General features: G+C 44.2%; 1 protein-coding gene across 3 annotated transcripts in view; it reads right to left on the bottom strand.

Moving 5' to 3' along the window:
- Positions 1-27,780, bottom strand: part of LOC115131812 (vitamin D3 receptor B-like) — a 95,730-nt gene that overhangs the window by 32,093 nt on the left and 35,857 nt on the right. For all 3 annotated transcript variants that reach the window (XM_065003739.1, XM_065003748.1, XM_065003756.1), the window contains exons 3-5: positions 11,682-11,829; positions 3,378-3,508; positions 459-655 (exon numbers count right to left, since the gene is read on the bottom strand). In XM_065003739.1, coding sequence (XP_064859811.1) covers positions 459-655; positions 3,378-3,508; positions 11,682-11,829 — 476 coding nt within the window. The remainder of the gene's footprint in view (positions 1-458; positions 656-3,377; positions 3,509-11,681; positions 11,830-27,780) is intronic.

Genomic DNA, 27,780 nt, shown 5'->3' with positions numbered 1-27,780 from the left:
AACAGAGTAGAGACTGGTGTTACACAGTGAATACTGGTGTTACAGGGTGGAGACTGGTGTTACACAGTGAATACTGGTGTAACGGAGTAGAGACTGGTGTTACACAGTGAATACTGGTGTTACAGGGTGGAGACTGGTGTTACACAGTGAATACTGGTGTAACAGAGTAGAGACTGGTGTTACACAGTGAATACTGGTGTTACAGGGTGGAGACTGGTGTTACACAGTGAATACTGGTGTAACGGAGTAGAGACTGGTGTTACACAGTGAATACTGGTGTTACAGGGTGGAGACTGGTGTTACACAGTGAATACTGGTGTAACGGAGTGGAGACTGGTGTGACAAATTGGAGGTTGGTGTTACGGACTGAACACTGGTATTATAGAGTTGAATCTGGTGTAACGGAGTGGAGACCGGTGTTACTGAGTGGAAACTTGTGTAACGGAGTGGACACGGACCCTGAAGCGGTTGAAGTCGGAGTAGGAGTCGTCGTAGGTCTTGTGGTGTGCCTCCACCAGTGTGGCGATGATCTGGCTCTGGTCCTCGCTCAGCCGGGGTCGCTGCGCCTCCCTCTGCGCCTCCCGCTGCGCCTCCTCATCCTTCCTCCGTTGGATCAGATCTTTCTTCCGCTGCACCTCCTCATCTGTCAGAATGACTGGGAGGGAGCGAGAGACAGAGAGCGACAGAGAGCGACAGAGAGCGAGAGAGAGACAGAGAGAGACAGAGAGAGAGAGAGACAGAGAGAGACAGAGAGAGAGAGAGACAGAGAGAGAGACAGACAGAGACAGAGAGAGACAGAGAGCGACAGAGAGAGAGACAGAGAGAGACAGAGAGCGACAGAGAGAGAGAGACAGACAGAGACAGAGAGCGACAGAGAGCGACAGAGAGAGAGACAGAGAGCGACAGAGAGAGAGAGACAGACAGAGACAGAGAGCGACAGAGAGCGACAGAGAGAGAGACAGAGAGAGAGACAGACAGAGAGCGACAGAGAGACAGAGAGCGACAGAGAGAGACAGAGAGCGACAGAGAGCGACAGAGAGAGACAGAGAGAGAGAGAGAGAGAGACAGAGAGAGAGAGACAGACAGACAGAGAGAGAGCGATACAGAAAGAAAGAAAGAAAGAAAGAAAGAAAGAAAGAAAGAAAGAAAGAAAGAAAGAAGTAGGATGGAGAGAGAGGGGTTTAGAAAGAGAGTGATGAAGAGCGGGATTGAGCGGGAAGAGATCAGAGGTCAGAGAAAGAGATACGGAAAGACAAATATCAGGGTTAGAAAAAGGAGTAGAAAGAGAGCAAGAGCAAGAGAGAGGGTTAAAGAAAGAGAAAATGTTTTATTGAATGAGCAGAAAGAAGGCTTCAGAGGAGGGAGAAACGCTAAAGAAAGAAGTGGTGCGACAGAGAGAAATGCAGATACCACACCCTGACTATTTCAGACTGAAATGATTGGAACATAGGCAAAATAGAGATGTTAATGCTGATGCTGTGTGTGTGTGTTTGAACTAGCATATGTAAGTGTGTATGGGTGTTTAAGAAATTAGTATATTTAAGTTGTGTGTGTGTGTTTGAGAAAGTGAGGGTATTTAAGTTGTGTGTGTGTGTGTGAGAAAGTGAGCGTATTTAAGTTGTGTGTGTGTGTTTGAGAAAGTGAGGGTATTTAAGTTGTGTGTGTGTGAGAAAGTGAGGGTATTTAAGTTGTGTGTGTGTGTTTGAGAAAGTGAGCGTATTTAAATGTGTGTGTGTCAGTGTGTGTACACAAGCGCGAGCCAGCGTGTGTTCTACAACGTGACTAGGTTGCGCAGTACACGCATCGTCCTGTCGTCAACACACAAAGCATTATCTCCACTCCGTTCCCCCTGTTGTTGTTCCAGCCACTGAATTAGCTCACACTCTGTTCCACACTAAAACAGATTGTTGTCATAGCAGCAGCAGCATAAGTGCACTGGCTCCTATTCATGTGCGGTGTTGGGAGCACTGTGAATTCACTCTCTGGGAATTCACTGCTTCAAATACAAAGTTCATGGGGAAAACAAAAGAACAACCAAACATTCTATTAACAGACTGAAAACAGAGTCCATTTGAAGTGTGGCGAAAACATCCGCAGGTCTCTAAAGTTCAAAAGGGAGCATAATGTACAGGCCCTCCCAGAATGCTCTAGTACTCCAGGTGGATGTTATAAACATTCTTATGAGGGAAATGACCTAGAAGGTCTTGACCGGGTCCAAATGCTTCTATAGGTAAATATGGTGTGTGCCTTGCTCTCTATGGGTACAAAAGAAGGGGGCAGGGTTAGATCAGGGGTATCAAACTCATTTTGCCCCAGATGCGCCATTCGGTCTTCAATGAGATCCGTGGGGCCGCACAAATAATTGGTCAATAATAATCCTCTGCGTTTAGTTTTTTAACTCAAACCACCCGGGGGGCGGGATTAGACCCCCCCCCCCCACAGTCCGGATTGGACCCTCCCGCGGGCCGGATGTTTGACCCCTGGGTTAGACAGTGTTGTGATTCGAGTCCTGTTTGTTCAAAGGTCCGTGGGTTTTTTCTGTATGTGTGTGTGCGTGCGTGCGCGTGCGTGTGTGTGTGCGTGTGCGCGTGTGTGTTTGTCATTGCTATTGGCAGGCTAATTTGTGTTTTAAAGCTGACACGTACTGACGTCTAATAACAAAGGAGTTATTTTGACTGAAATTCCATTTTCCTCCATGAGATGAATTATCTCCTGTTCTTATCAGTGTGCCATTAAACCCCATTAACAGTTACCTAACAGCAGACTTATCATTTCTCTCTTTAGTGCTCTCTCTGCTCTTTTCAACACACACATCTTCCATGGTTCAAAACATCATTCAAAATTCAAGAGATCATTCAGACACTCATGGGAGAGAAATTAGTGTATTTCTTATTAAGAAGAGTTGCCTAACAATGGGATGAAAATACATTTCTCCCTGTAGTGAGTCAAATGATATTTTCCTTTGTGTGTGCGTGATCATATTATGTGATCTTACACCTCTAATCATGTGTTTCTTAATCCTGGTCCTAGAACCAAGGGGTCTACATACCAGATTAGTACTAAACACCTGATTCTACTAGTCAAAGGTTTAATGATGAGTTGATTGTTTAAATTAGGGGTGTAGTACTATGGCAAAAAATGAAATGTGCAACCCTTTGAGTCCCCTGGACCAGGATTAAAGTAACACTGATCTAGCCTGCAAGGCTATCCTCTGACAGTCAAAATGAAAAAGTATTTCTGACAGAAGAGTTGAGTGGGATGACGTTGCCTCTAGGTACTGATCTAAGGCCAGTTTTGCATTGTTCCCCCTTAGTTGCTGACATTAGGATTTGGGGAAGGGGAACCTAATCCTACATCTGTGCAGAACGGACACTCACACTCCTTCATCATTCCGATGTCCACGCAGCGTTTGAGCCGGCAGGCCTGGCAGTGGCGGCGATTGTCTTTGGTGATGGTGCAACTGCCGTTGAAGGGGCATGTGAAGCTAGCCTTACGCTTCATACTGCGTCTGTAGAGGGGGAGAGGAAAGAGAGAGAGAGTGGCGGTGCGGGGGGAGAGAATTAGAAAGAGAGAGAGTGGCGGCGGGGAGAGAAGTAGAAAGAGAGAGAGTGACGGCGGGGGAGAGAAGTAGAAAGAGAGAGAGTGGCAGCGGGGAGAGAAGTAGAAAGAGAGAGAGTGGCAGCGGGGGAGAGAAGTAGAAAGAGAGAGAGTGGCGGCGGGGGAGAGAAGTAGAAAGAGAGAGAGTGGCGGCGGGGGAGAGAAGTAGAAAGAGAGAGAGTGGCGGCGGGGGAGAGAAGTAGAAAGAGAGAGAGTGGCGGCGGGGGAGAGAAGTAGAAAGAGAGAGAGTGGCGGCGGGGGAGAGAAGTAGAAAGAGAGAGGTGGCAGCGGGGGAGAGAAGTAGAAAGAGAGAGAGTGGCAGCGGGGGAGAGAAGTAGAAAGAGACAGAGTGGCAGCGGGGGAGAGAAGTAGAAAGAGAGAGAGTGGCAGCGGGGGAGAGAAGTAGAAAGAGAGAGAGAGTGGCGGCGAGCGGAGAGAAGTAGAAAGAGAGAGAGTGGTGGCGGGGGAGAGAAGTAGAAAGAGAGAGAGTGGTGGCGGGGGAGAGAAGTAGAAAGAGAGAGAGGGTGGCGGGGGAGAGAAGTAGAAAGAGAGAGAGTGGTGGCGGGGGAGAGAAGTAGAAAGAGAGAGAGTGGCGGCGGGGGAGAGAAGTAGAAAGAGAGAGAGTGGTGGCGGGGGGGAAGTAGAAAGAGAGAGAGTGGCGGCGGGGGAGAGAAGTAGAAAGAGAGAGAGTGGCGGCGGGGGAGAGAAGTAGAAAGAGAGAGAGTGGCGGCGGGGGAGAGAAGTAGAAAGAGAGAGAGTGGCAGCGGGGGGAGAGAAGTAGAAAGAGAGAGGTGGCAGCGGGGGAGAGAAGTAGAAAGAGAGAGAGTGGTGGCGGGGGAGAGAAGTAGAAAGAGAGAGTGGTGGCGGGGGAGAGAAGTAGAAAGAGAGAGAGTGGTGGCGGGGGAGAGAAGTAGAAAGAGAGAGAGTGGTGGCGGGGGAGAGAAGTAGAAAGAGAGAGAGTGGTGGCGGGGGGGGTAGAAAGAGAGAGTGGTGGCAGGGGGGAAGTAGAAAGAGAGAGAGTAGCGGGGGAGAAGTAGAAAGAGAGAGAGTGGTGGCGGGGGGGAGAAGTAGAAAGAGAGAGAGCGGGGGGAGAAGTAGAAAGAGAGAGAGTAGCGGGGGGAGAAGTAGAAAGAGAGAGAGTGGTGGCGGGGAGAGAGAAGTAGAAAGAGAGAGTGGTGGCGGGGAGAGAGAAGTAGAAAGAGAGAGAAGTAGAAAGAGAGAGTGGTGGCGGGGAGAGAGAAGTAGAAAGAGAGAGTGGTGGCGGGGGGAGAGAAGTAGAAAGAGAGAGATGGAGGAATGTGATGAATGTCCTTAAATATGGTGCTGAAAGCAGCGTGACCCTTTTGCCACACGTTATACTGGATGACCTATGACCTTCCTTGTGACTATCTGAGCTGAATTATTACAATAATGACAAATAGAACAATACGTTTATAACATTCATGTGCATCACAGTTACTTAAAACTCCAACTACTACTTCAAATGTTATACCTATCAATTGACAGTAAGCACATACAGTGCCTTGTAAAAGTTTGCACAATGCAGACCAAGGAGCTCTCCAAACAGGTCAGAGACAAAGCTGTGGAGAAGTACGGATCAGGGTTGGGTTACAAAAAAAAACGGAACACCATTAAATACATTATAAAAAAATAGAAAGAATATGGCACTGTAACAAACCTGCCAAGAGAGGGCAGCCCACCTAAACTCATGGACCAGGCAAGGAGGGCATTAATCAGAGAGGCAACAAAGAGACCAAAGGTAAGCCTGAAGGAGATGCAAAGTTCCATAGCAGAGATTGGAGTATCTGTCCATAGGACCACTTTAAGCCGGACACTCCACAGAGCTGGGCTTTATGGAAGAGTGGCCAGAAAAAAAGCCATTGCTTAAAGAAAAAAATAAGCAAACATGTTTGGTGTTCTCCAAAAGGCATGTGGGAGACTCCCCAAACATATGGAAGAAGGTACTCTGGTCAGATGAGACTAACATGTATCTTTTTGGCCATCAAAGAATATAGCTATGTCTGGAGCAAACCCAACACCAACAACATCCCTAGAGTATAGCATGATGGTGGCAGCATCATGCTGTGGGGATGTTTTTCCATCGGCAGGGACTGAGAAACTGGTCAGAATTGAAGGAATGATGGATAGAGCTAAATACAGGGAAATTCTTGAGGGAAACCTGTTTCAGTCTTCCAGAGATTTGAGACTGGGATGGAGGTTCACCTTCCAGCAGGACAAATGACCCTAAGCATACTGCTAAAGCAACACTTGTGTGGTTTAAGGGGATTTGGCCTAGTCAAAGCCCAGACCTCAATCCAATTGAGAATCTGTGGTATCACTTAAAGATTGCTGTACACCAGCGGAACCCATACCACTTGAAGGAGCTGGAGCAGATGTGCCAGGCTTATAGAGACGTACCCCAAGAGAACTGCAGCTGTAATTGCTGCAAAAGGCGGCTCTACAAAGTCTTGACTTTGGGGGTGAATAGTTATGCAGACTTAAGTTGTCTGTTTTTTTTGTCTTATTTCTTGTTTCACAATAAAAACAATATTTTAATCTTCAAAATGGTAGGCATGTTGTGTAAATCAAATGATACAAACCCCCCCAAAATCAATTTTAATTCCAGGTTGTAAGGCAACAAAATAGGAGCCAAAAGGGGGTGAATACTTTCCCAAGCCCCTGTACTAGCAGACACATTTCATTTCAAACTTCACATTTCTCTATTATAGGCTACTTATATTTAACAATATCAGCATAAGGTGCTTGATAAGTGGTCTGTTCGGTTGGTGTGGAGAGAGAGAGAGAAAGAAAGAGAAAGAGCGAGAGAGAGAGAGGGTCATGCTACAAAGATATTCAGTGCAACACACACATATTACCGTAAATATGTTAGGACATACAGGGCCTTCAGACAGTATTCATAACCCCTGACTTATTCTACATTTTGCGGTGTTACAGCCTGAAAACAATTAAATACACTTTTTTCCCTCCCATCTACACACAATAACCCTTAACGACAAAGTGAATTGATTTATTTGTACATTTCTGCACATTTATTGAATGTTCAATGTTTTAATTATTTTCTTCATTGGTAACAAACTGACACTACACATCCAAGTATATCTAACCAAATTATGAAAGACAAGCATTGTACTTTTGAGTTCTGTAAAGTGAGTGTGGAAGAGACAACCATTTTTTCACCTATCAACAATGACAAGCCACCGGGGTCTGACAACTTGAATGGAAAATTACTGAGGATAATAGCGGACGATATTGCCACTCCTATTTGCCATATCTTCAATTTAAGCCTACTAGAAAGTGTGTGCTCTCAGGCCTGGAGGGAAGCAAAAGTCATTCCGCTACCCAAGAATAGTAAAGCCCCCTTTTACTGGCTCAAATAGCCGATCAATCAGCCCGTTACCAACCCTTAGTAAACTTTGGGAAAAAATTGTGTTTGACCAGATACAATGTTATTTTACAGTAAACAAAGTGACAGACTTTCAGCATGTTTATAGGGAAGGATTTTCAATAAGCACGGCACTTACACAATTGTCTAATGATAGCCCGAGAGATTGATAAAACGATTGTGGGGGCTGATTTGTTAGACTTCATTGCGGCTTTTGACATTATCGTTCATAGTCTAGTGCTGGAAAAAACAGGTTATGTCTTTACACCTCCTGCTATATTGTGGATAAAGAGTTACCTGTCTAACAGAACACAGAGGGTGTTATGGCTTTACACCCCCTGCTATATTGTGGGTAAAGAGTTACCTGTCTAACAGAACACAGAGGGTGTTATGGCTTTACACCCCCTGCTATATTGTGGATAAAGAGTTACCTGTCTAACAGAACACAGAGGGTGTTATGGCTTTACACCCCTTGTTATATTGTGGATAAAGAGTTACCTGTCTAACAGAACACAGAGGGTGTTATGGCTTTACACCCCCTGCTATATTGTGGATAAAGAGTTACCTGTCTAACAGAACACAGAGGGTGTTATGGCTTTACTACACCCCCTGCTATATTGTGGATAAAGAGTTACCTGTCTAACAGAACACAGAGGGTGTTATGGCTTTACACCCCCTGCTATATTGTGGATAAAGAGTTACCTGTCTAACAGAACACAGAGGGTGTTATGGCTTTACACCCCCTGCTATATTGTGGATAAAGAGTTACCTGTCTAACAGAACACAGAGGGTGTTCTTCGATGGAAAAATCTGTCGTTCTGCCCCTGAACAGGCAGTTAACCCACTGTTCCTAGGCCGTCATTGAAAATAAGAATTTGTTCTTAATTAACTGACTTGCCTAGTAAAATAAAGGTAAATTTTTTTTTTTTTTTTTAATAATCCAGTTAGAATCAGGAATTCCCCAGGGCAGCTGTCTAGTCTATTGTAATATGGTGGTATTTTACATTTTGTATTGTAGATACAGTTGAACTTCGGAAGTTTACATACACCTTAGCCAAATACATTTAAACTCAGTTTTTCACAATTCCTGACATGTAATCCTAGTAAAAATTCCCTGTTTTAGGTCAGTTGGGATCACCACTTTATTTTAAGAATGTGAAATGTCAGAATAATAGTAGAGAGGATGATTTATTTCAGCTTTTATTTCTTTCATCACATTCCCACTGGGTCAGAAGTTTACATACACTCAATTAGTATTTGGTAGCATTGCCTTTAAATAGTTTAACTTGGGTCAAACGCTTCGGTAGCCTTCCACAAGCTTCCCACAATACGTTTGGTGAATTTTGGCTCCTGACAGAGCTGGTGTAAATGAGTCAGGTTTGTAGGCCTCCTTGCTCGCACACACTTTTTCAGTTCTGCCCACAAATGTTCTATATGATTGAGGTCAGGGCTTTGTGATGGCCACTCCAATACCTTGACTTTGTTATCCTTAAGCTATTTTGCCACAACTTTGAAAGTATGCTTGGGGTCATCGTCCATCTGGAAGACCCATTTGCAACCAAGCTTTAACTTCCTGACTGATGTCTTGAGATGTTGCTTCAAGATATCCACATAATTTTCCTCCTCATGATGCCATCTATTTTGTGAAGTGCACCAGCCCCTCCTGCAGCAAAGCACCCCCACAACATGATGCTGCCACCTCATGCTTCACGGTTGGGATGGTGTTCTTCGGCTTGCTAGCCTCCCCCTTTTTCCTCCAAACATAATGATGGTCATTATGGCCAAACAGTTCTAATTTTGTTTCATCAGACCAGAGGACATTTCTCCAAAAAGTACGATCTTTGTCCCCATGTGCAGTTGCAAACCGTAGTCTGGCTTTTTTATGCCGGTTTTGGAGCAGTGGCTTCTTCCTTACTGAGTGGCCTTTCAGGTTATGTTGATATATGACTCATTTTACTGTGGATATAGATACTTTTGTACCTGTTTCCTCCAGCATCTTCACAAGGTCCTTTGCTGTTGTTCTGGGATTGATTTGCACTTTTCGCACCAAAGTACGTTCATCTCTAGGAGACAGAACACGTCTCCTTCCTAAGCGGTATGATGGCTGCGTGGTCCCATGGTGTTTATACTTGCATACTATTGTTTGTACAGATGAATGTGGTGCCTTCACGCGTTTGGAAATTGCTCCCAAGGATGAACCAGACTTGTGGAGGTCAACAATTTTTTTTCTGAGGTCTTGGCTGATTTCTTCTGATTTTCCCATGATATCAAGCAAAGAAGCACCGAGTTTGAAGTTAGGCCTTGAAATACATCCAGAGGTACACCTCCAATTGACTCAAATTATGTCAATTAGCCTATCAGAAGCTTTAAAGACTGTTTAAAGGCACAGTCAACTTAGTGTATGTAAACTTCTGACCCACTGGAATTGTGATACAGTGAAAGATAAGTGAAATAATGTTTGTAAACAATTGTTGGAAAAATTACTTGTGTCATGTACAAAGTAGATGTCCTAACCGACTTGCCAAAATTATAGTTTGTTAACAAGAAATTTGTGGAGTGGTTGAAAAACGAGTTTTAATGACTCCAACCTAAGTGTATGTAAACTTCCGACTTCAACTGTATGTAGATGTGTAATACTGTTATATGATACTGTTTAATCTTTTTGCTTGGATGCCAGGAAGAGTAGCTGCTGCCTTGGCAACAGCTAATGGGAATAATACATACAAATACCCAAAACATGATGCAGCCACCAATATGCTTACAAATTTGGAGAGTGGTACTCAGTAATGTGTTTTATTGGATTTGTCCCAAATATAACACTTTGTTTTCAGGACAAAATGTTAATTGCTTTGCCCCATTTTTTGCAGTATTACTTTAGTGCCTTGTTGCAAACAGGATGCATGTTTTGGAAATGTTTTATTCTTTACAAGATTCCTTCTTTTCACTCTGTCATTTAGGTTAGTATTGTGGAGTAACTACAATGTTGTTGACCATTCTCAGCAGTTTCCTCCTATCACAGCCATTACATTCTGTAACGGTTTTCCAGTCACCATTGGCCTCATAGTTTATTCCCTGAGCGGATTCCTTCCTCTCCGGCAACTGAGTTAGGAAGGCAACCTGTATCTTTGTAGTGACTGGGTGTATTGATACACCATCTAAAGTGTAATGAATAATTTCACCATGCTCAAAGGGATATTCAATGTTTTACCCATCTACCAATAAGTGCCCTTTTTTGCGAGGCATTGGAAAACCTCCCTGGTCTTTGTGGTTGAATCTGTGTTTGAAATTCACTGCTTGACTGAGGGACCTTACAGATAATTGTATTTGTGGGGTACAGAGATGAGGTAGTCATTCAAAAATCATGTTAAACACTATTATTGCACATAGTGATGCCATGCAACTCATTATGTAACTTAAGCACATTTTTACTCCTGAACTTATCTAGGCTTGCCATAATAAAGGGGTGGAATATTTATTGACTGAAGACTTTTCAGCTTTACATTTTTTATTAATTTGTAAAAATGTCAAAAAAACATAATTCCACTTTGGCATTATAGGGTATGGTGTTGAGGCCAGCGACCAAAAAATCTAAATGTTATACATTTTCAATTCAGGCTGTAACACCACGTGGAAAAATTCAAACGTGTGCACTCCCCCCCCCCCCCCCCCCCCCGCATATATCCCTTCCCCACACACTCACAAACACACGGACGTGCACACGCACCCCCCCACATATATCCCCCCCACACACTCACGAACACCCACCCGTGTAATTACTGTAAATATGTTAAGAAATATCTTCTTCCTCCTTCTCTGACACACATACAGATGTAGAATCTTAATTTGAGCCAGTTCGTTACAGCAGGAAAATAATCCTGCAGCATGAGGAAATGTGAATTATTATGATTATAATTAATGGACATTTTTCTAGAGGTTGATACATTTTTCATAATGGAAAATCAAGTCTGAAATGTCAACGTGGAAATAGAAAAGTTCAGAAGCCTTTTCATATCTAAAATACAACACACGTTTTACATTTCCTGCATTGTAGGAACATTCTCCTGCAATAGGATGATCAAATTAATATCCTACATCTGTAAACACGCGCACACACACACCTGCCTGAAAAAAAAGTGTAAGCCAAGGGCTGCTGGGACATAAGTATGGAAAGAATACTATTTTTTCAGTCTTTGTCTTTATACATGAACTGTGTTGACACAGACTTGTCTGAAGGAAGAACAGTACTGGTTCTCCAGCAGCATGTTTACAAGCTGTGTCTGTGTGGAGTCTGAAGTCGCTAGGGCAATGGGCCTGCCTGCTCTACTCTGAGAAGAGGTGTTACACATGAGCTGTGGAAAAATGGACCCATGCAGGAAAACAGACATGCACACATTCACACACATAGAGGAGAGGTCATTTGGTGCATCTTACTTTAAATAGTTGAGTGTACAGTACGTGTGTGTGCTTCAGCGTGTGATGAACTGTAAATGTATGCATGTCTGGGCGCTTGAACAAGCATGCATAGTATGACACAGTATGTTTGTGCGTGCTCTTATGTAAGCGTGGACGACTGGGCGTAAAGTAGCTTTCTGTGTGTGTGTGTGTGTGTGTGTGTGTGTGTATACCCACAACAAAAGGGCTTGTTGTTGCCAGGAGTGTGTGTGTGTGTGTGTGTCCGTACCTGAAGAAACCCTTGCAGCCCTCGCAGGTCATGGCATTGAAGTGGAAACCGGTGGCCTTGTCCCCACACACACCGCAGATCCGCGGTACGTTTCTGTCAAACTCCTCATTGGCCAGAGTGGAGGTACTCACAGCCATATTTTCCATCACTACAGAGAAAGAGAAAGAGAAAGAGAGAGAGAGAGAGAGAGAGAGAGAGAGAGAGAGAGAGAGAAAAATGAACTTTTGTGACCATTGACCTGAAAAGCACACAGCGGGATTAGTCAGTATGTGACCTGTCCTATGACCTCTGGTGGATTAGTCAGTATGTGACCTGTTTTATGAACTCAGTTGGATTAGTCAGTATGTGACCTGTCCAATGACCTCTGGTGGATTAGTCAGTATGTGACCTGTCCAATGACCTCTGGTGGATTAGTCAGTATGTGACCTGTCCAATGACCTCTGGTGGATTAGTCAGTATGTGACCTGTCCAATGACCTCTGTTGGATTAGTCAGTATGTGACCTGTCCAATGACCTCTGGTGGATTAGTCAGTATGTGACCTGTCCAATGACCTCCGGTGGATTAGTCAGTATGTGACCTGTCCAATGACCTCTGGTGGATTAGTCAGTATGTGACCTGTCCTATGACCTCTGTTGGATTAGTCAGTATGTGATCTGTCCAATGACCTCTGGTGGATTAGTCAGTATGTGACCTGTTTTATGACCTCTGGTGGATTAGTCAGTATGTGATCTGTCCTATGACCTCTGGTGGATTAGTCAGTATGTGACCTGTTTTATGACCTCTGGTGGATTAGTCAGTATGTGATCTGTCCTATGACCTCTGGTAGATTAGTCAGTATGTGATCTGTCCTATGACCTCTGGTGGATTAGTCAGTATGTAACCTGTTTTATGACCTCTGGTGGATTAGTCAGTATGTGATCTGTTTTATGACCTCCGATGGCTGCATTGTGGCTCCTGTATATACAGTGCCTTCGGAAAGTATTCAGACCCCTTGACTTTTTCCACATTTTGTTACGTTACAGCCTTATTCTAAAATATATTAAATAAATAAAAAAAGAATGAGAGAAACACCCCAAATCAGGTGTGCCAAGCTTGTAGCACAAACAGACAAGAGTATCAAAGGTTGTGTGTGTGTGTCAGGGGTGTCAGGGGTGTAGGCATGGGAGCTATATTTTTTTATGCTCTTCATTTGTCTGTGTTCCAAAGAGGACATTACTTGTATTTTTAACTAAACATGCAAACACCATAGGATGGAATGCATACCAAGCAGTGCACTGGGTTTTTCATATTTTATTAAATATATCAGAACAGGTGAACTGGAATAACATTCAATCTCACGAGATGGGTTGCCAACTGAACTGAAAGCCACACCACCAATAAGTCACGAATATGACTACATTGAGGCATATGTCACTGTGCTTCTATGGCTATATGCACCATGCCACTGCATATTTAATTTGTTAATTTAGCAAACAAGATAGCTCATAATCCAGAGCTTTATTCAGTCAACAGACGTATATTTATAGCTTCAATTAGCTTTAAAACAGCTAAATGTTCTATCAGCCTAATACCAGAATGTGTAGAATAGCATGCGATTAGCTATAAAACTACAACTTTTTTGTCATTGCCCCATGGTAAAATGTGTCAAATTGCAGCAATTCGCTGCTTTACCTATAGTTCTGGCTATGCCACTGGTGTTTGTGTGTGTGTGTGTGTGTTTATTTTATTTATTTAGATTTATTTCACCTTTATTTAACCAGGTAGGCTAGTTGAGAACAAGTTCTCATTTGCAACTGCGACCTGGCCAAGATAAAGCATAGCAGTGTGAACAGACAACACAGAGTTACACATGGAGTAAACAATTAACAAGTCAATAACACAGTAGAAAAAAAAGAGTGTCTATATACATTGTGTGCAAAAGGCATGAGGAGGTAGGCAAATAATTACAATTTAGCAGATTAACACTGGAGTGATAAATGATCAGATGGTCATGTACAGGTAGAGATATTGGTGTGCAAAAGAGCAGAAAAGTAAATAAATAAAAACAGTATGGGGATGAGGTAGGTAAAAATGGGTAGGCTATTTACCGATAGACTATGTACAGCTGCAGCGATCGGTTAGCTGCTCAATAGCAGATGTTTGAAGTTGGTGAGGGAGATAAAAGTCTCCAACTTCAGCGATTTTTGCAATTCGTTCCAGTCACAGGCAGCAGAGAACTGGAACGAAAGGCGGCCAAATGAGGTGTTGGCTTTAGGGATGATCAGTGAGATACACCTGCTGGAGCGCGTGCTACGGGTGGGTGTTGCCATCGTGACCAGTGAACTGAGATAAGGCGGAGCTTTACCTAGCATGGACTTGTAGATGGCCTGGAGCCAGTGGGTCTGGCGACGAATATGTAGCGAGGGCCAGCCGACTAGAGCATACAGGTCGCAGTGGTGGGTGGTATAAGGAGCATTAGTGACAAAACGGATGGCACTGTGATAAACTGCATCCAGTTTGCTGAGTAGAGAGTTGGAAGCTATTTTGTAGATCACATCGCCGAAGTCGAGGATCGGTAGGATAGTCAGTTTTACTAGGGTAAGTTTGGAGGCGTGAGTGAAGGAGGGTTTGTTGCGGAATAGAAACCTGACTCTGGATTTGATTTTCGATTGGAGATGTTTGATATGAGTCTGGAAGGAGAGTTTACAGTCTAGCCAGACACCTAGGTACTTATAGATGTCCACATATTCAAGGTCGGAACCATCCAGGGTGGTGATGCTAGTCAGGCGTGCGGGTGCAGGCAGCGAACGGTTGAAAAGCATGCATTTGGTTTTACTAGCGTTTAAGAGCAGTTGGAGGCCACGGAAGGAGTGTTGTATGGCATTGAAGCTCGTTTGGAGGTTAGATAGCAGTGTCCAAGGACGGGCCGGAAGTATATAGAATGGTGTCTGCGTAGAGGTTAATCAGGGAATTGCCCGCAGCAAGAGCAACATCATTGATATATACAGAGAAAAGAGTCGGCCTGAGAATTTAACCCTGTGGCACCCCCATAGAGACTGCCAGAGGACCGGACAGCATGCCCTCCGATTTGAAACACTGAACTCTGTCTGCAAAGTAGTTGGTTAACCAGGCACGGCAGTCATCAGAAAAACCGAGGCTACTGAGTCTGCCGATAAGAATATGGTGATTGACAGAGTCGAAAGCCTTGGCAAGGTCGATGAAGACAGCTGCACAGTACTGTCTTTTATCGATGGCGGTTATGATATCGTTTAGTACCTTGAGTGTGGCTGTGGTGCACCCGTGACCGGCTCGGAAACCAGATTGCACAGCGGAGAAGGTACGGTGGGATTCGAGATGGTCAGTGACCTGTTTGTTGACTTGGCTTTCGAAGACCTTATATAGGCAGGGCAGGATGGATATAGGTCTGTAACAGTTTGGGTCCAGGGTGTCTCCCCCTTTGAAGAGGGGGGATGACTGCGGCAGCTTTCCCAATCCTTGGGGATCTCAGACGATATGAAAGAGAGGTTGAACAGGCTGGTAATAGGGGTTGCGACAATGGCGGCGGATAGTTTCAGAAATAGAGGGTCCAGATTGTCAAGCCCAGCTGATTTGTACGGGTCCATGTTTTGCAGCTCTTTCAGAACATCTGCTATCTGGATTTGGGTAAAGGAGAACCTGGAGAGGCTTGGGCGAGTAGATGCGGGGGGGGGGGGGGGGGCAGAGCTGTTGGCCAAGGTTGGAGTAGCCAGGCGGAAGGCATGGCCAGCCGTTGAGAAATGCTTGTTGAAGTTTTCGATAATCATGGATTTATCGGTGGTGACCGTGTTACCTAGCCTCAGTGCAGTGGGCAGCTGGGAGGAGGTGCTCTTGTTCTCCATGGACTTCACAGTGTCCCAGAACCTTTTGGAGTTGGAGCTACAGGATGCAAATTTCTGCCTGAAGAAGCTGGTCTTAGCTTTCCTGACTGACTGCGTGTATTGGTTCCTGACTTCCCTGAACAGTTGCATATCGCGGGGACTATTCGATGCTATTGCAGTCCGCCACAGGATGTTTTTGTGCTGGTCGAGGGCAGTCAGGTCTGGCGTGAACCAAGGGCTATATCTGTTCTTAGTTCTGCATTTTTTGAACGGAGCATGCTTATCTAAAATGGTGAGGAAGTTACTTTTAAAGAATGACCAGGCATCCTCAACTGACGGGATGAGGTCAATGTCCTTCCAGGATACCCGGGCCAGGTCGATTAGAAAGGCCTGCTCACAGAAGTGTTTTAGGGAGCGTTTGACAGTGATGAGGGGTGGTCGTTTGACTGCGGCTCCGTAGCGGATACAGGCAATGAGGCAGTGATCGCTGAGATCCTGGTTGAAGACAGCGGAGGTGTATTTGAGGGGCCAGTTGGTCAGGATGACGTCTATGAGGGTGCCCTTGTTTACAGATTTAGGGTTGTACCTGGCATCTAGCTTAGATTGTAGGACTGCCGTGTTAAGCATATCCCAGTTTAGGTCACCTAACAGAACAAACCCTGAAGCTAGATGGGGGGCGATCAATTCACAAATGGTGTCCAGGGCACAGCTGGGAGCTGAGGGGGGTCGGTAGCAGGCGGCAACAGTGAGAGACTTATTTCTGGAGAGAGTAATTTTTAAAATTAGTAGTTCGAACTGTTTGGGTATGGACCTGGAAAGTATGACATTACTTTGCAGGCTATCTCTGCAGTAGACTGCAACTCCTACCCCTTTGGCAGTTCTATCTTGACGGAAAATGTTATAGTTGGGTCTGGAAATGTCATAATTTTTGGTGGCCTTCCTGAGCCAGGATTCAGACACGGCAAGGACATCAGGGTTAGCAGAGTGTGCCTGGGGACATGCAGGGCCTGGGTTTACCTCCACATCACCCGCGGAACAGAGGAGGAGTAGTATGAGGGTGCGGCTAAAGGCTATCAAAAGGCGGCTAAAGGCTATCAAAAGGCTATCAAAACTGGTCGCCTAGAGCGTTGGGGACAGAGAATAAAAGGAGCAGATTTCTGGGCATGGTAGAATATATTCAGGGCATAATGCGCAGACAGGGGTATGGTGGGGTGCGGGTACAGCGGAGGTAAGCCCAGGCGCTGGGTGATGATGAGAGAGGTTGTATCTCTGGACATGCTGGTTGTAATGGGTGAGGTCACCGCATGTGTGGGAGGTGGGACAAAGGAGGCATCAGGGGTATGAAGAGTGGAACTAGGGGCTCCATTGTAAACTAAAACAATGATAACTAACCTGAACAACAGTATACAAGGCATATTGACATTTGAGAGAGACATACAGCGAGGCATACAGTAATCACAGGTGTTGAATTGGGAGAGCTAGCTAAAACAGTAGGTGAGACAACAACAGCTAATCAGCTAGCACAACAACAGCAGGTAAAATGGCGTTGACTAGGCAGGGAGGGTCGGATTAACTACACACAGAGCCTGAGTGCGGCTGGGGCCGACAGATAAAACATAAACAAGCAGAATGGAGTACCGTGATTAATGGACAGTCCAGCATGCATCAGCTATGTAGTGATCAGTGTCCAGGGGGCAGCGATGGATGGGGCAGGGAAGCTAGACTGGCGAGTATTATCCAGGTTACAAAAACTGGCTGGCTGTGCAGAAGGTAAAAGCCGCTAGCAGTGGCTAACAATGACTAAATAGCTTGTAGCTAGTTAGCTTCTGGAGGTTCTTGAATGTGTTTTAAAAATAAAAAATAATAGCGATTCCGTATCACATTGGGTGAGGCAGGTTACCGGAAGGTATAATCGAATTAAAAATCGAAAAGAGATTGAAAGTAAATATGGGTCCAGTGAGTGGTTGGGCTGGCTGGGGACGCGGCGATTCAGACAGTTAGCAGGCCTGTGCTAACAAGCTAACAGTTAGTAGGCCAGGGCTAAACAAGCTAGCAGTTATCGGACCGGGGCTAAACAAGCTAGCAGTTAGCAGGCCGAATTAGCAAGCAAGCAGATAGCAAAGGCTAGAAAGTTAGCCTTTGGGGGACATCGCGATGGGGTGAGTCTGTTTATGCCTCTTCATGCGGTGACATCGATAGACCGGTCGTGGGTCCGGATATTGTAGCCCAGGAGTATGCTTCGGTGGTAGCACAGGAGCTCTGGCCGGGCTAGCTTCAAGCTAAGTGGATGGAAACGCTAGCCAGGAGTAATCATCCGGAGTTGCGGTTAGCTAGTTAGCTAGTTGTGAAGATCCAGCTGAAAATGTTCCGTTTGCGGTGGGAATCCGGGGATAAAAATAATAGGTCCATTATGCTCTGGTTAGAGTCGCGTTGTTCGAACTGGCGAGAGCTTTCCGAGCTAAAGGTTAGCTGATGACCGGTTAGCTGATGACCGCTAGCAATGGTTTGCTGACTGATAGCTGGTAGTTAGCTGGCTAGCTTCAGTTGAGGGGTTCCGGATCCGAAGTAAATATAAATACTTTAGAAAAAAAAGCAGATCCACGCTACATTGGGTGAGGCGGGTTGCAGGAGAGTATTTAGATTGAGGTTTAGCAAAATGTTTTAAAAGATATGCGAAGAAAAATATGTTTTAAAAAAAACGATATATACAAGGGACACGACACGACAAGACGTCTGACTGCTACGCCATCTTGTGTGTGTGTGTGTGTGTGTCAGAGAAGAAGGTAGTACATTTCCAGGTGCAAATTGTTTGACGTAATGAGTCTTATTTCTTGCCCAAAATGTTATAGTCAACGCAGAACAGTGTCACAGGCCACCAGTTGCCAAAATCCCACAGACAAGTCACGTTTGCTAGAAACCTTTTCAGCAACAGTGTGAGTTGTCTTTCTCCTGATAAAATCAAAGACTTCAGGTGATTCGATACCTTCAGAACGCAGTAATTGACGTGTTAGGCCGAGGTGACTCAAAACCCAGAACCACATTTTGTAAACATGTTTCTGATGGCCTAACCCTCAATACCATGGACCTCCACTCACATGAAGCAAACATTCAAAGGCCAAATCTTCGTCCTCCAAATAAAGACAAAAAACAGGGTAAGAAGGTAAGAGGCCACTTGTAGGCTGTGTTGACATTTTGTCAGTAAAACGGCCTGTATCTATACTGCCATTATCATGGAGTCTTCGGTTGACACAGTGGAGAGGTGAACTCCAATGTCTTCGTCTGCCTGGGGGCTTAGAAAATGACCCAACGGATTACACGACAAAGAGTTACATTTGATTACATAGTGCACAGAGTATCTACTTCACTTAAGCATGTCACTGAAAGAGTAGCATCACAACCACGAGAATAGCATCTCCACCTCAAGAGTAGCATTTCTACCACAAGAGTAGCATCCTCCACCGCACGAGTAGCATTTCTACCACAAGAGTAGCATCCCCCACCTCAAGAGTAGCATCTCCCACATCAAGAGTAGCATCTCCCACATCAAGAGTAGCATCTCCCACATCAAGAGTAGCATCTCCCACCTCAAGAGTAGCATCTCCCACATCAAGAGTAGCATCTCCACCGCAAGAGTAGCATCCCCCACCGCAAGAGTAGCATCCCCCACCTCAAGAGTAGCATCTCCCACATCAAGAGTAGCATCCCCCACCTCAAGAGTAGCATCTCCCACATCAAGAGTAGCATCTCCACCGCAAGAGTAGCATCCCCCACCGCAAGAGTAGCATCCCCCACCGCAAGAGTAGCATCCCCCACCTCAAGAGTAGAATCTCCACCTCAAGAGTAGCATCCCCCACCTCAAGAGTAGCATCCCCTACCTCAAGAGTAGCATCCCCCACCTCAAGAGTAGCATCTCCACCTCAAGAGTAGCATCTCCACCTCAAGAGTAGCATCTCCACCTCAAGAGTAGCATCTCCACCTCAAGAGTAGCATCTCCACCTCAAGAGTAGCATCTCCACCTCAAGAGTAGCATCCCCCACCTCAAGAGTAGCATCCCCCACCTCAAGAGTAGCATCCCCCACCTCAAGAGTAGAATCCCCCACCTCAAGAGTAGAATCCCCCACCTCAAGAGTAGAATCCCCCACCTCAAGAGTAGCATCCCCCACCTCAAGAGTAGAATCTCCACATCAAGAGTAGCATCTCCACCTCAAGAGTAGCATCTCCACCTCCAGAGTAGCATCTCCACCTCAAGAGTAGCATCTCCACCGCAAGAGTAGCATCCTCCACCGCAAGAGTAGCATCTCCACCTCAAGAGTAGCATATACACTGCAAGAGTAGCATCTTCACAGCAGGGGTAGAATCCCCAATGCAAGGGTAGCATTCTCAACGCAAGGGTAGCATCCCCACCGCAAGGGTAGCGTTTCCTCCACCACCACCTCAGAGTGAAAATAAAGCCGAGGCAGAGATGGAGGGATGGAGGAAGGAGGGATAGAGGGGAGACAATCTCAATACTGTACTGATGTGAATATAAACACACTTACAAATAATGAGTAATGAGGTAAGGAGGCAAGCTGAATAATGTAAGCTGTTTTGACAGAGCTCTCCATCACCACTTGCAGCAAAGTGAATACGCCAGAGGTGTCTGAAAGACTGGGTGCTAAACTCCTTCAAAACACATATGGGGCTGTATGTATCAAATATGACAGAGTAAGATCAGTTTTACCTTTTAGCTCACAATCAATAAGATTACATGGATGCTCTATAGATACAAATGTAAAACGTGATAATGTGTTTGATAAAAATATTTGAGAAACATCCATTGAAGCTTAGATTTATTAGGATCCCCATTAGCCAACGCCAATGGCAACAGCTAGTCTTACTGGGGACTGTGAATAGACCCCTGGTGGTATGTTTAGTGGCGTAAGTGTTAGACTTGGGCGCTATCCCATATATACTGTATACCGGGGAATTTGGAAAAAGCCACCAGGATAGAGTTTTTCAATACCATCAATACCGTTGAAAGTATTTATTTAAAGTTTTTAAATACATTTTAATATTTGTAGCAACTCTTTAAGTAAATACCTGGAGTCAACTTGTGCAATGTGTTAGAAGATGAAGCAGATTGCGATCTTCATTTGACCTGTCTCATTATTTTACATTATGAAGCTTACCGTAGTTCCCCAGAACCGTTTAGTCCAAAATCACATTCGGTAGCTCCTACCTATATACAGTTGAAGTCGGAAGTTTACATACACACATATATATTATATAGAGTATGGGGAACATAATCACTATAATGAAATATGTGGACCAATAGGCAATAAGACACTCAAAAACCACAGCCACAGCATGTCATAGCAAACGTAACATACACATAGGCTATGCTAATACATTGTACGCCTCAGGTATATACAGGGGGGCAAAAAAGTATTTAGTCAGCCACCAATTGTGCAAGTTCTCCCACTTAAAAAGATGAGAGAGGCCTTTCATCACAGCTACAGACAAATTGAGAAGAAAAAAAATCTAGAAAATCATATTGTAGGATTTTTAATGAATTTATTTGCAAATTATGGTGGAAAATAAGTATTTGGTCAATAACAAAAGTTTATCTCAATACTTTGTTATATACCCTTTGTTGGCAATGACAGAAGTCAAACGTTTTCTGTAAGTCTTCACGAGGTTTTCACATACTGTTGCTGGTATTTTGGCCCATTCCTCCATGCAGATCTCCTCTAGAGTAGTAATGTTTTGGGGCTGTTGCTGGGCAACACGGACTTTCAACTCCCTCCAAAGATTTTCTTTGGGGTTGAGATCTGGAGACTGGCTAGGCCACTCCAGGACCTTGAAATGCTTCTTACGAAGCCACTCCTTCGTTGCCCGGGCGGTGTGTTTGGGATCATTGTCATGCATCTTCAATGTCCTTGCTGATGGAAGGAGGTTTTCACTCAAAATCTCACGATACATGGCCCCATTCATTCTTTCCTTTACACGGATCAGTCATACTCGTCCCTTTGCAGAAAAACAGCCCCAAAGCATGATGTTTCCACCCCCATGCTTCACAGTAGGTATGGTGTTCTTTGGATGCAACTCAGCATTCTTTGTCCTCAAAACATGACGAGTTGAGTTTTTACCAAAAAGTTATATTTTGGTTTCATCTGACCATATGACATTCTCCCAATCTTCTTCTGGATCATCCAAATGCTCTCTAGTAAACTTCAGACGGGCCTGGACATGTACTGGCTTAAGCAGGGGGACACGTCTGGCACTGCAGGATTTGAGTCCATGGCGGCGTAGTGTGTTACTGATGGTAGGCTTTGTTACTTTGGTCCCAGCTCTCTGCAGGTCATTCACTAGGTCCCCCCGTGTGGTTCTGGGATTTTTGCTCACCGTTCTTGTGATCATTTTGATCTTGCGTGGAGCCCCAGATCGAGGGAGATTATTAGTGGTCTTGTATGTCTTCCATTTCCTAATAATTGCTCCCACAGTTGATTTCTTCAAACCAAGCTGCTTACCTATTGCAGATTCAGTCTTCCCAGCCTGGTGCAGGTCTACAATTTTGTTTCTGGTGTCCTTTGACAGCTCTTTGGTCTTGGCCATAGTGGAGTTTGGAGTGTGACTGTTTGAGGTTGTGGACAAGTGTCTTTTATACTGATAACAAGTTCAAACAGGTGCCATTAATACAGGTAACGAGTGGAGGACAGAGGAGCCTCTTAAAGAAGAAGTTACAGGTCTGTGAGAGCCAGAAATCTTGCTCGTTTGTAGGTGACCAAATACTTATTTTCCACCATAATTTGCAAATAAATTCATAAAAAATCCTACAATGTGATTTTCTAGATTTTTCTCTCTCATTTTGTCTGTCATAGTTGAAGTGTACCTATGATGAAAATTACAGGCCTCTCTCATCTCTTTAAGTGGGAGAACTTGCTGACTTGGCTGACTAAATACTTTTTGCTCCACTGTATATACAGTTGAAGTCAGAAGTTTACATACACTTAGATCGGAGTCATTAAAACTCCACAAATTTCTTGTTAACAAACTATAGTTTTGGCAAGTCGGTTAGGACATCGACTTTGTGCATGACACAAGTAACTTTTCCAACAACAAAGACAGATTATTTCACTTATCATTCACTGTATCACAATTTCAGTGGGTCAGAAGTTTACATACACTAAGTTGACTGTGCCTTTAAACAGCTTGGAAAAGTCCCCAAAATTATGTAATGGCTTTAGAAGCTTCTGATCGGCTAATTGACATTATTTCAGTGAATTGGAGGTGTACCTGTGGATGTATTTCCAGGCCTACCTTCAAATTCAGTGCCTCTTTGCTTGACATCATGGGAAAATCAAAAGAAATTAGCCAAGACCTCAGGAAAAAAAAGTTGACCTCCACAAGTCTGGTTCATCCTTGGGAGCAAATTCCAAGCACCTGAAGGTACCACGTTCATCTGTACAAACAATAGTATGCAAGTATAAACACCATGGGACCATGGGACCACGCAGCCGTCATACCGCTCAGGAAGAGATGCGTTCTGAATCCTAGAGATGAACGTACTATGGTGCAAAAAGTGTAAATCAATCCCAGAACAACAGCAAAGGACCTTGTGAAGATGCTGGAGGAAACAGGTACAAAAGTATCTATATCCACAGTAAAACAAGTCCTATATCGACATAACCTGAAAGGCTGCTCAGCAAGGAAGAAGCCAACGTGTTCAACAGCCAAACCATTTATTACTAGATTCAGCTGAAGTGTAGAACTTCTGGAAGGATTTCTACCAAATACAATGACCTTTAAAAAGATGATCCAGACTAGGTTTACAGAATTTGACCACTAAGCCAGTGGAACTGCATAATTAGTGTTACTGCATAAAAACATCCTCAGATGAAAAGGGAATCACGCTGATAAATACAGACTGGGTGCTGCATGAGGGAAAGATACATCCTCAGAAAAATGAACACATATTTGTGGGAATATGGCTAAAAGATGGCCTGAGCTAGCCTTTGCTATGCAAACCTTGGCAAAGAAAGACCCAATGTCAACGAGTAACCACTTTACAGAACCACAACTATGAGGCAGATTGCTTTTACAACGATGAACGGCAGAAGAGCTAGAAGCTTGACTCAACACCGTAATGCAGAATGCAGCTCTACTCAACCCTATAACACAGATTGGAAGAGCCAGTCAATATCACGGCCCAGATAGTGAGCAATACTCAATACCATGACACAGCATGAGACTTCTAATACCATGAGACTTCTACTCCCATGACACAGCATGAGACTTCTACTCCCATGACACAGCATGAGACTTCTACTACCATGACACAGCATGAGACTTCTACTACCATGACACAGCATGAGACTTTTACAACCATGACACAGCATGAGACTTCTACTACCATGACACAGCATGAGATTTTTACTACCATGACACAGCATGAGACTTCTACTACCATGACACAGCATGAGATTCTACTACCATGACACAGCATGAGACTTCTACTACCATGACACAGCATGAGATTTCTACTACCATGACACAGCATGGGATTTCTACTAAAATGACACAGCATGAGACCTCTACTACCATGACACAGCATGAGACTTCTACTCATCAACACCACCAGGGCCAGAAACTATCTTTGGCCAGAAACTACCAGCCACTCAGATTATTTACCAAACAAAATAGTTTTTTTGCCATAATTACAACAAAAACAGATGAGCACGCTTAGAAATGCTTCTAAAACAAGAAATGTATTACAAGTAAGAAGTAATGTGATATATTACTCAATTTAATATTCTGTGACCTTTGTCTTTTCACCAAAATATCACAGATGAGAAAAACAAATTCAGCTGCACCTTTAAGGGGTAATGAGGCCTCTCTAATCCTCATTTGTGCCTGTGACAATCTCACTAGTAGAGGCCAATGATGTATCTTTGCCAGCAGTGGAAGGAAACTCAAACTTTGAAAATCAACCTACCGTGTCAACAAAACAATGTAAATAGCCAAGAAACACGAAGACAAAGTTTTACTTTAGAAGACTTTGGAGTAAATTTGGCCAACTTTCATATCTGTGCGCATTTCTTCTAAAAACAAATCTTTCAGCACTCCACTCACAGTGCGCAGCTCCCCAGACAGGTGGTGTTGCTGCGCAAGGTTGTGTTACAGTGGTGACAGGACTGGGCCTTATGGTGGAAAAGTCTAAGTTATATCTTCTATTTTCCCCAGATTATTTTACCGTACAGATATTGTGTTGCTCGCCCCCCACCCCAGCTCAACTCCCACGTAACCCTCACCTTCCACAAGTGCAGAGGTAAAAGTACACACAAAGGGTTAATGGTCACAGAGAACGACAACACGCTGGGTGCACCAAGCCACCGGGGGGCCATTTTAGGGCAGGTGACTAATTGGCAAAGAGTGGGACCAAAGCCTATCAATCATACATTAAACATGAATATGTTTAAAGAGCACTAGGTCTATATGGTAACTTTATAATATGGCTTATATGTGGCCAAATATAGATAAGGACAGTATTTAGCCTACAATATGAAACGATGGATGTTACGAAAGAACAACAATCAAACCATATCATGGAAAAGTACACAGTAATATAGTCAAGTGTAGCCCAGTGTTTAGACCTATAACAAAATAGTTTAAAGACTTAGGCCTTTCTAGTTACAAAAATGATATTACCGATGCATTATGTGTAGTCCACATGAAGGCTCTGTTTAACATACATTTAACCTCCAAAACAGGACATTCCCAATGCAAACAGGATTACAGAATGAAAATACAGTGTCAACTTTCCAGGTCAGAAGTTCCTTAATAACACTGATTTCATGGGGAAAATGGCTTCTTTTAGTGACAATAAACAGTTGACATCAGAGACTGTCTCACGTACAGTGCAAAGCGGGAGGTCATCCGGACTCCTGCAGAGTTTTTGAATGGTTCGCCATTTGAACATATCCTATATACTTATAATACCACAACCCAACTAACATTAGGTTAGCAACACGTAGGCAACAACCACACATACACACAGCACATACTTAGGTCTAACTTTCTGACTGACCCCCAAATCAGTGAACACCTATTATGAAAATATTATTAATTACTTCCTAAATATCATTCTACTCAGAGAAAGTCGATCAATTGCGATTCCATTTGGCTTTGACAATCTATTACACTAAACTCACAATAGCAAACAGAGGAGCTCTAAATAATGAATGAGTGCACAATTAGAGGGAATCCACTGCCATTCGAGTGGACACACAGAACACAGTGAAAAATATTAAGAAAATCCGGTGCCCCCATCGTAACTTTCCCAGTATAGATGAATTAATATGCATATGATGTATGGTCTGGCCAGACATTGGAGCAGTATCAATCAAAGTTCCTAATATAAACTGACTATACCAAACATTAGGAACACCTTCCTACTAGGTAAACCCCCTTTTGCCCTCAGGACAGCCTCAATTTGTTGAGGAATGGACTCTACAAGGAGTCGAAAACTTTCCACAGGGATTCTGGCCCACGTTGACTCCAATGCAGTGTTGTGTCAAGTTGGCTGGATTTCCTTTTTGGTGCTGGACCATTCTTGATCGACACAGGAGACTGTTGAGTGTGGAAAAACCCAGCAGCGTTACAGTGCTTGACACAAACCAGTGAGCCTGGCACCTACACTGAACAAAAATATAAATGGAACATGCAACAATCTCAAAGATTTTACTGAGTTACAGTAATAAGTCAATTGAAATAAATGTATTAGGCCCTAATCTATGGATTTCCCATGAATGGGAATACAGATATGCATCTGTTGGTCACAGATATCTTAAAAGGTAGGGGTGTGGATCCGAAGATCAGTCTGTATCTGGTGTGACCACCATTTGCCTCATGCAGCACGACACATCTCCTTGCTGTCCCCAGTCCACCTGGCCGTGCTGCTGCTCCAGTTTCAAATGTTCTGCCTGCGGCTATGGAATCCTGACCTGTTCACCGGACGTGCTACCTGTCCCAGACCTATTATTTGACCATGCTGGTCATTTATGAACATTTGAACATCTTGGCCATGTTCTGTTATAATCTCCACCCGGCACAGCCAGAAGAGGACTGGCCACCCCTCATAGCCTGGTTCCTCTTTACGTTTCTTCCTAGGTTTTGGCCTTTCTAGGGAGTTTTTCCTAGCCACCGTGCTTCTACACCTGCATTGCTTGCTGTTTGGGGTTTTAGGCTGGGTTTCTGTACAGCACTTTGAGATATCAGCAGATGTACGACGGGCTATATAAATAAATTTGATTTGATTTTGATCCTTCACATATAATTGAACAGGCTGTTGATTGTGGCCTGTGGAATACTCCTCTTTAATGGCTGTGTGAATTTGCTGGATATTGGCAGGAACTGGTACACACTGTCGTACACATTGATCCAGAGCATCCCAAACATGCTCAATGGGGGACATGTCTGGTGAGTATGCAGGTGATGGCGGCGGATAAATGGCATGACAATGGGCCATCAGCAAACAGCTCGCCCACACAACACCATACACGGTACAGTTGACACTGGGATTCATCCGAGAAGAGCACACTTCTCCAGCGTGCCAGTGGACATCAAAGGTGAGCATTTGACCACTGAAGTTACGAAGTTGAACTGCAGTCAGGTCAAGACGATGAGCATGCAGACGAGCTTCCCTGAGACGGTTTCTGACCTTTTGTGCAGAAATTCTCCAATTTGTGCAAACACACAGTTTCATCAGCTGTATGGGTGGCTGATCTCAGATGATCCAGCAGGTGAAAAAGCCGGATGTAGAGGTCCTGGGATGGCGTGGTTACACGTGGTCTGTGGTTCTGAGGCGGGTTGGACGCACTACCAAAATCTCTAAAACGATGTTGCTAGAGAAATGAACTTTCAGCAATGTGGCAACGGCTCTGGTGGACATTCCTGTAGTTAGCATGCCAATTCAATTATGGCAGAGTGTTGTGTGACAAAATTGCACATTTTAAAGTAGGATATTTTAGAATAAACCGGTATTGATGCATGGACCGGTTTGGGTTTTTACTTTACCTTCTATACCGGTATTTGAATGTTTGGTTTGTTAAATGTGATATGTCGTGTGTAACGTACATTTTTATAGTTTACTCCACTACTTGGGTCATCTCTCTCCGCTCTCTCTCCATGCCGCTTTCCACACAGACCTAGCTCTACCTCCTGTGACTCAAGGAGCGCATTTTTTGCTGCTCAACCACGAGACACTTCCGTTCAGTCTGCATGG

Source organism: Oncorhynchus nerka, linkage group LG2 (assembly GCF_034236695.1).
Source record: "Oncorhynchus nerka isolate Pitt River linkage group LG2, Oner_Uvic_2.0, whole genome shotgun sequence".
NCBI classification, from domain to species: domain Eukaryota; kingdom Metazoa; phylum Chordata; class Actinopteri; order Salmoniformes; family Salmonidae; genus Oncorhynchus; species Oncorhynchus nerka.
This window is presented reverse-complemented; position numbering and strand designations above follow the sequence as displayed.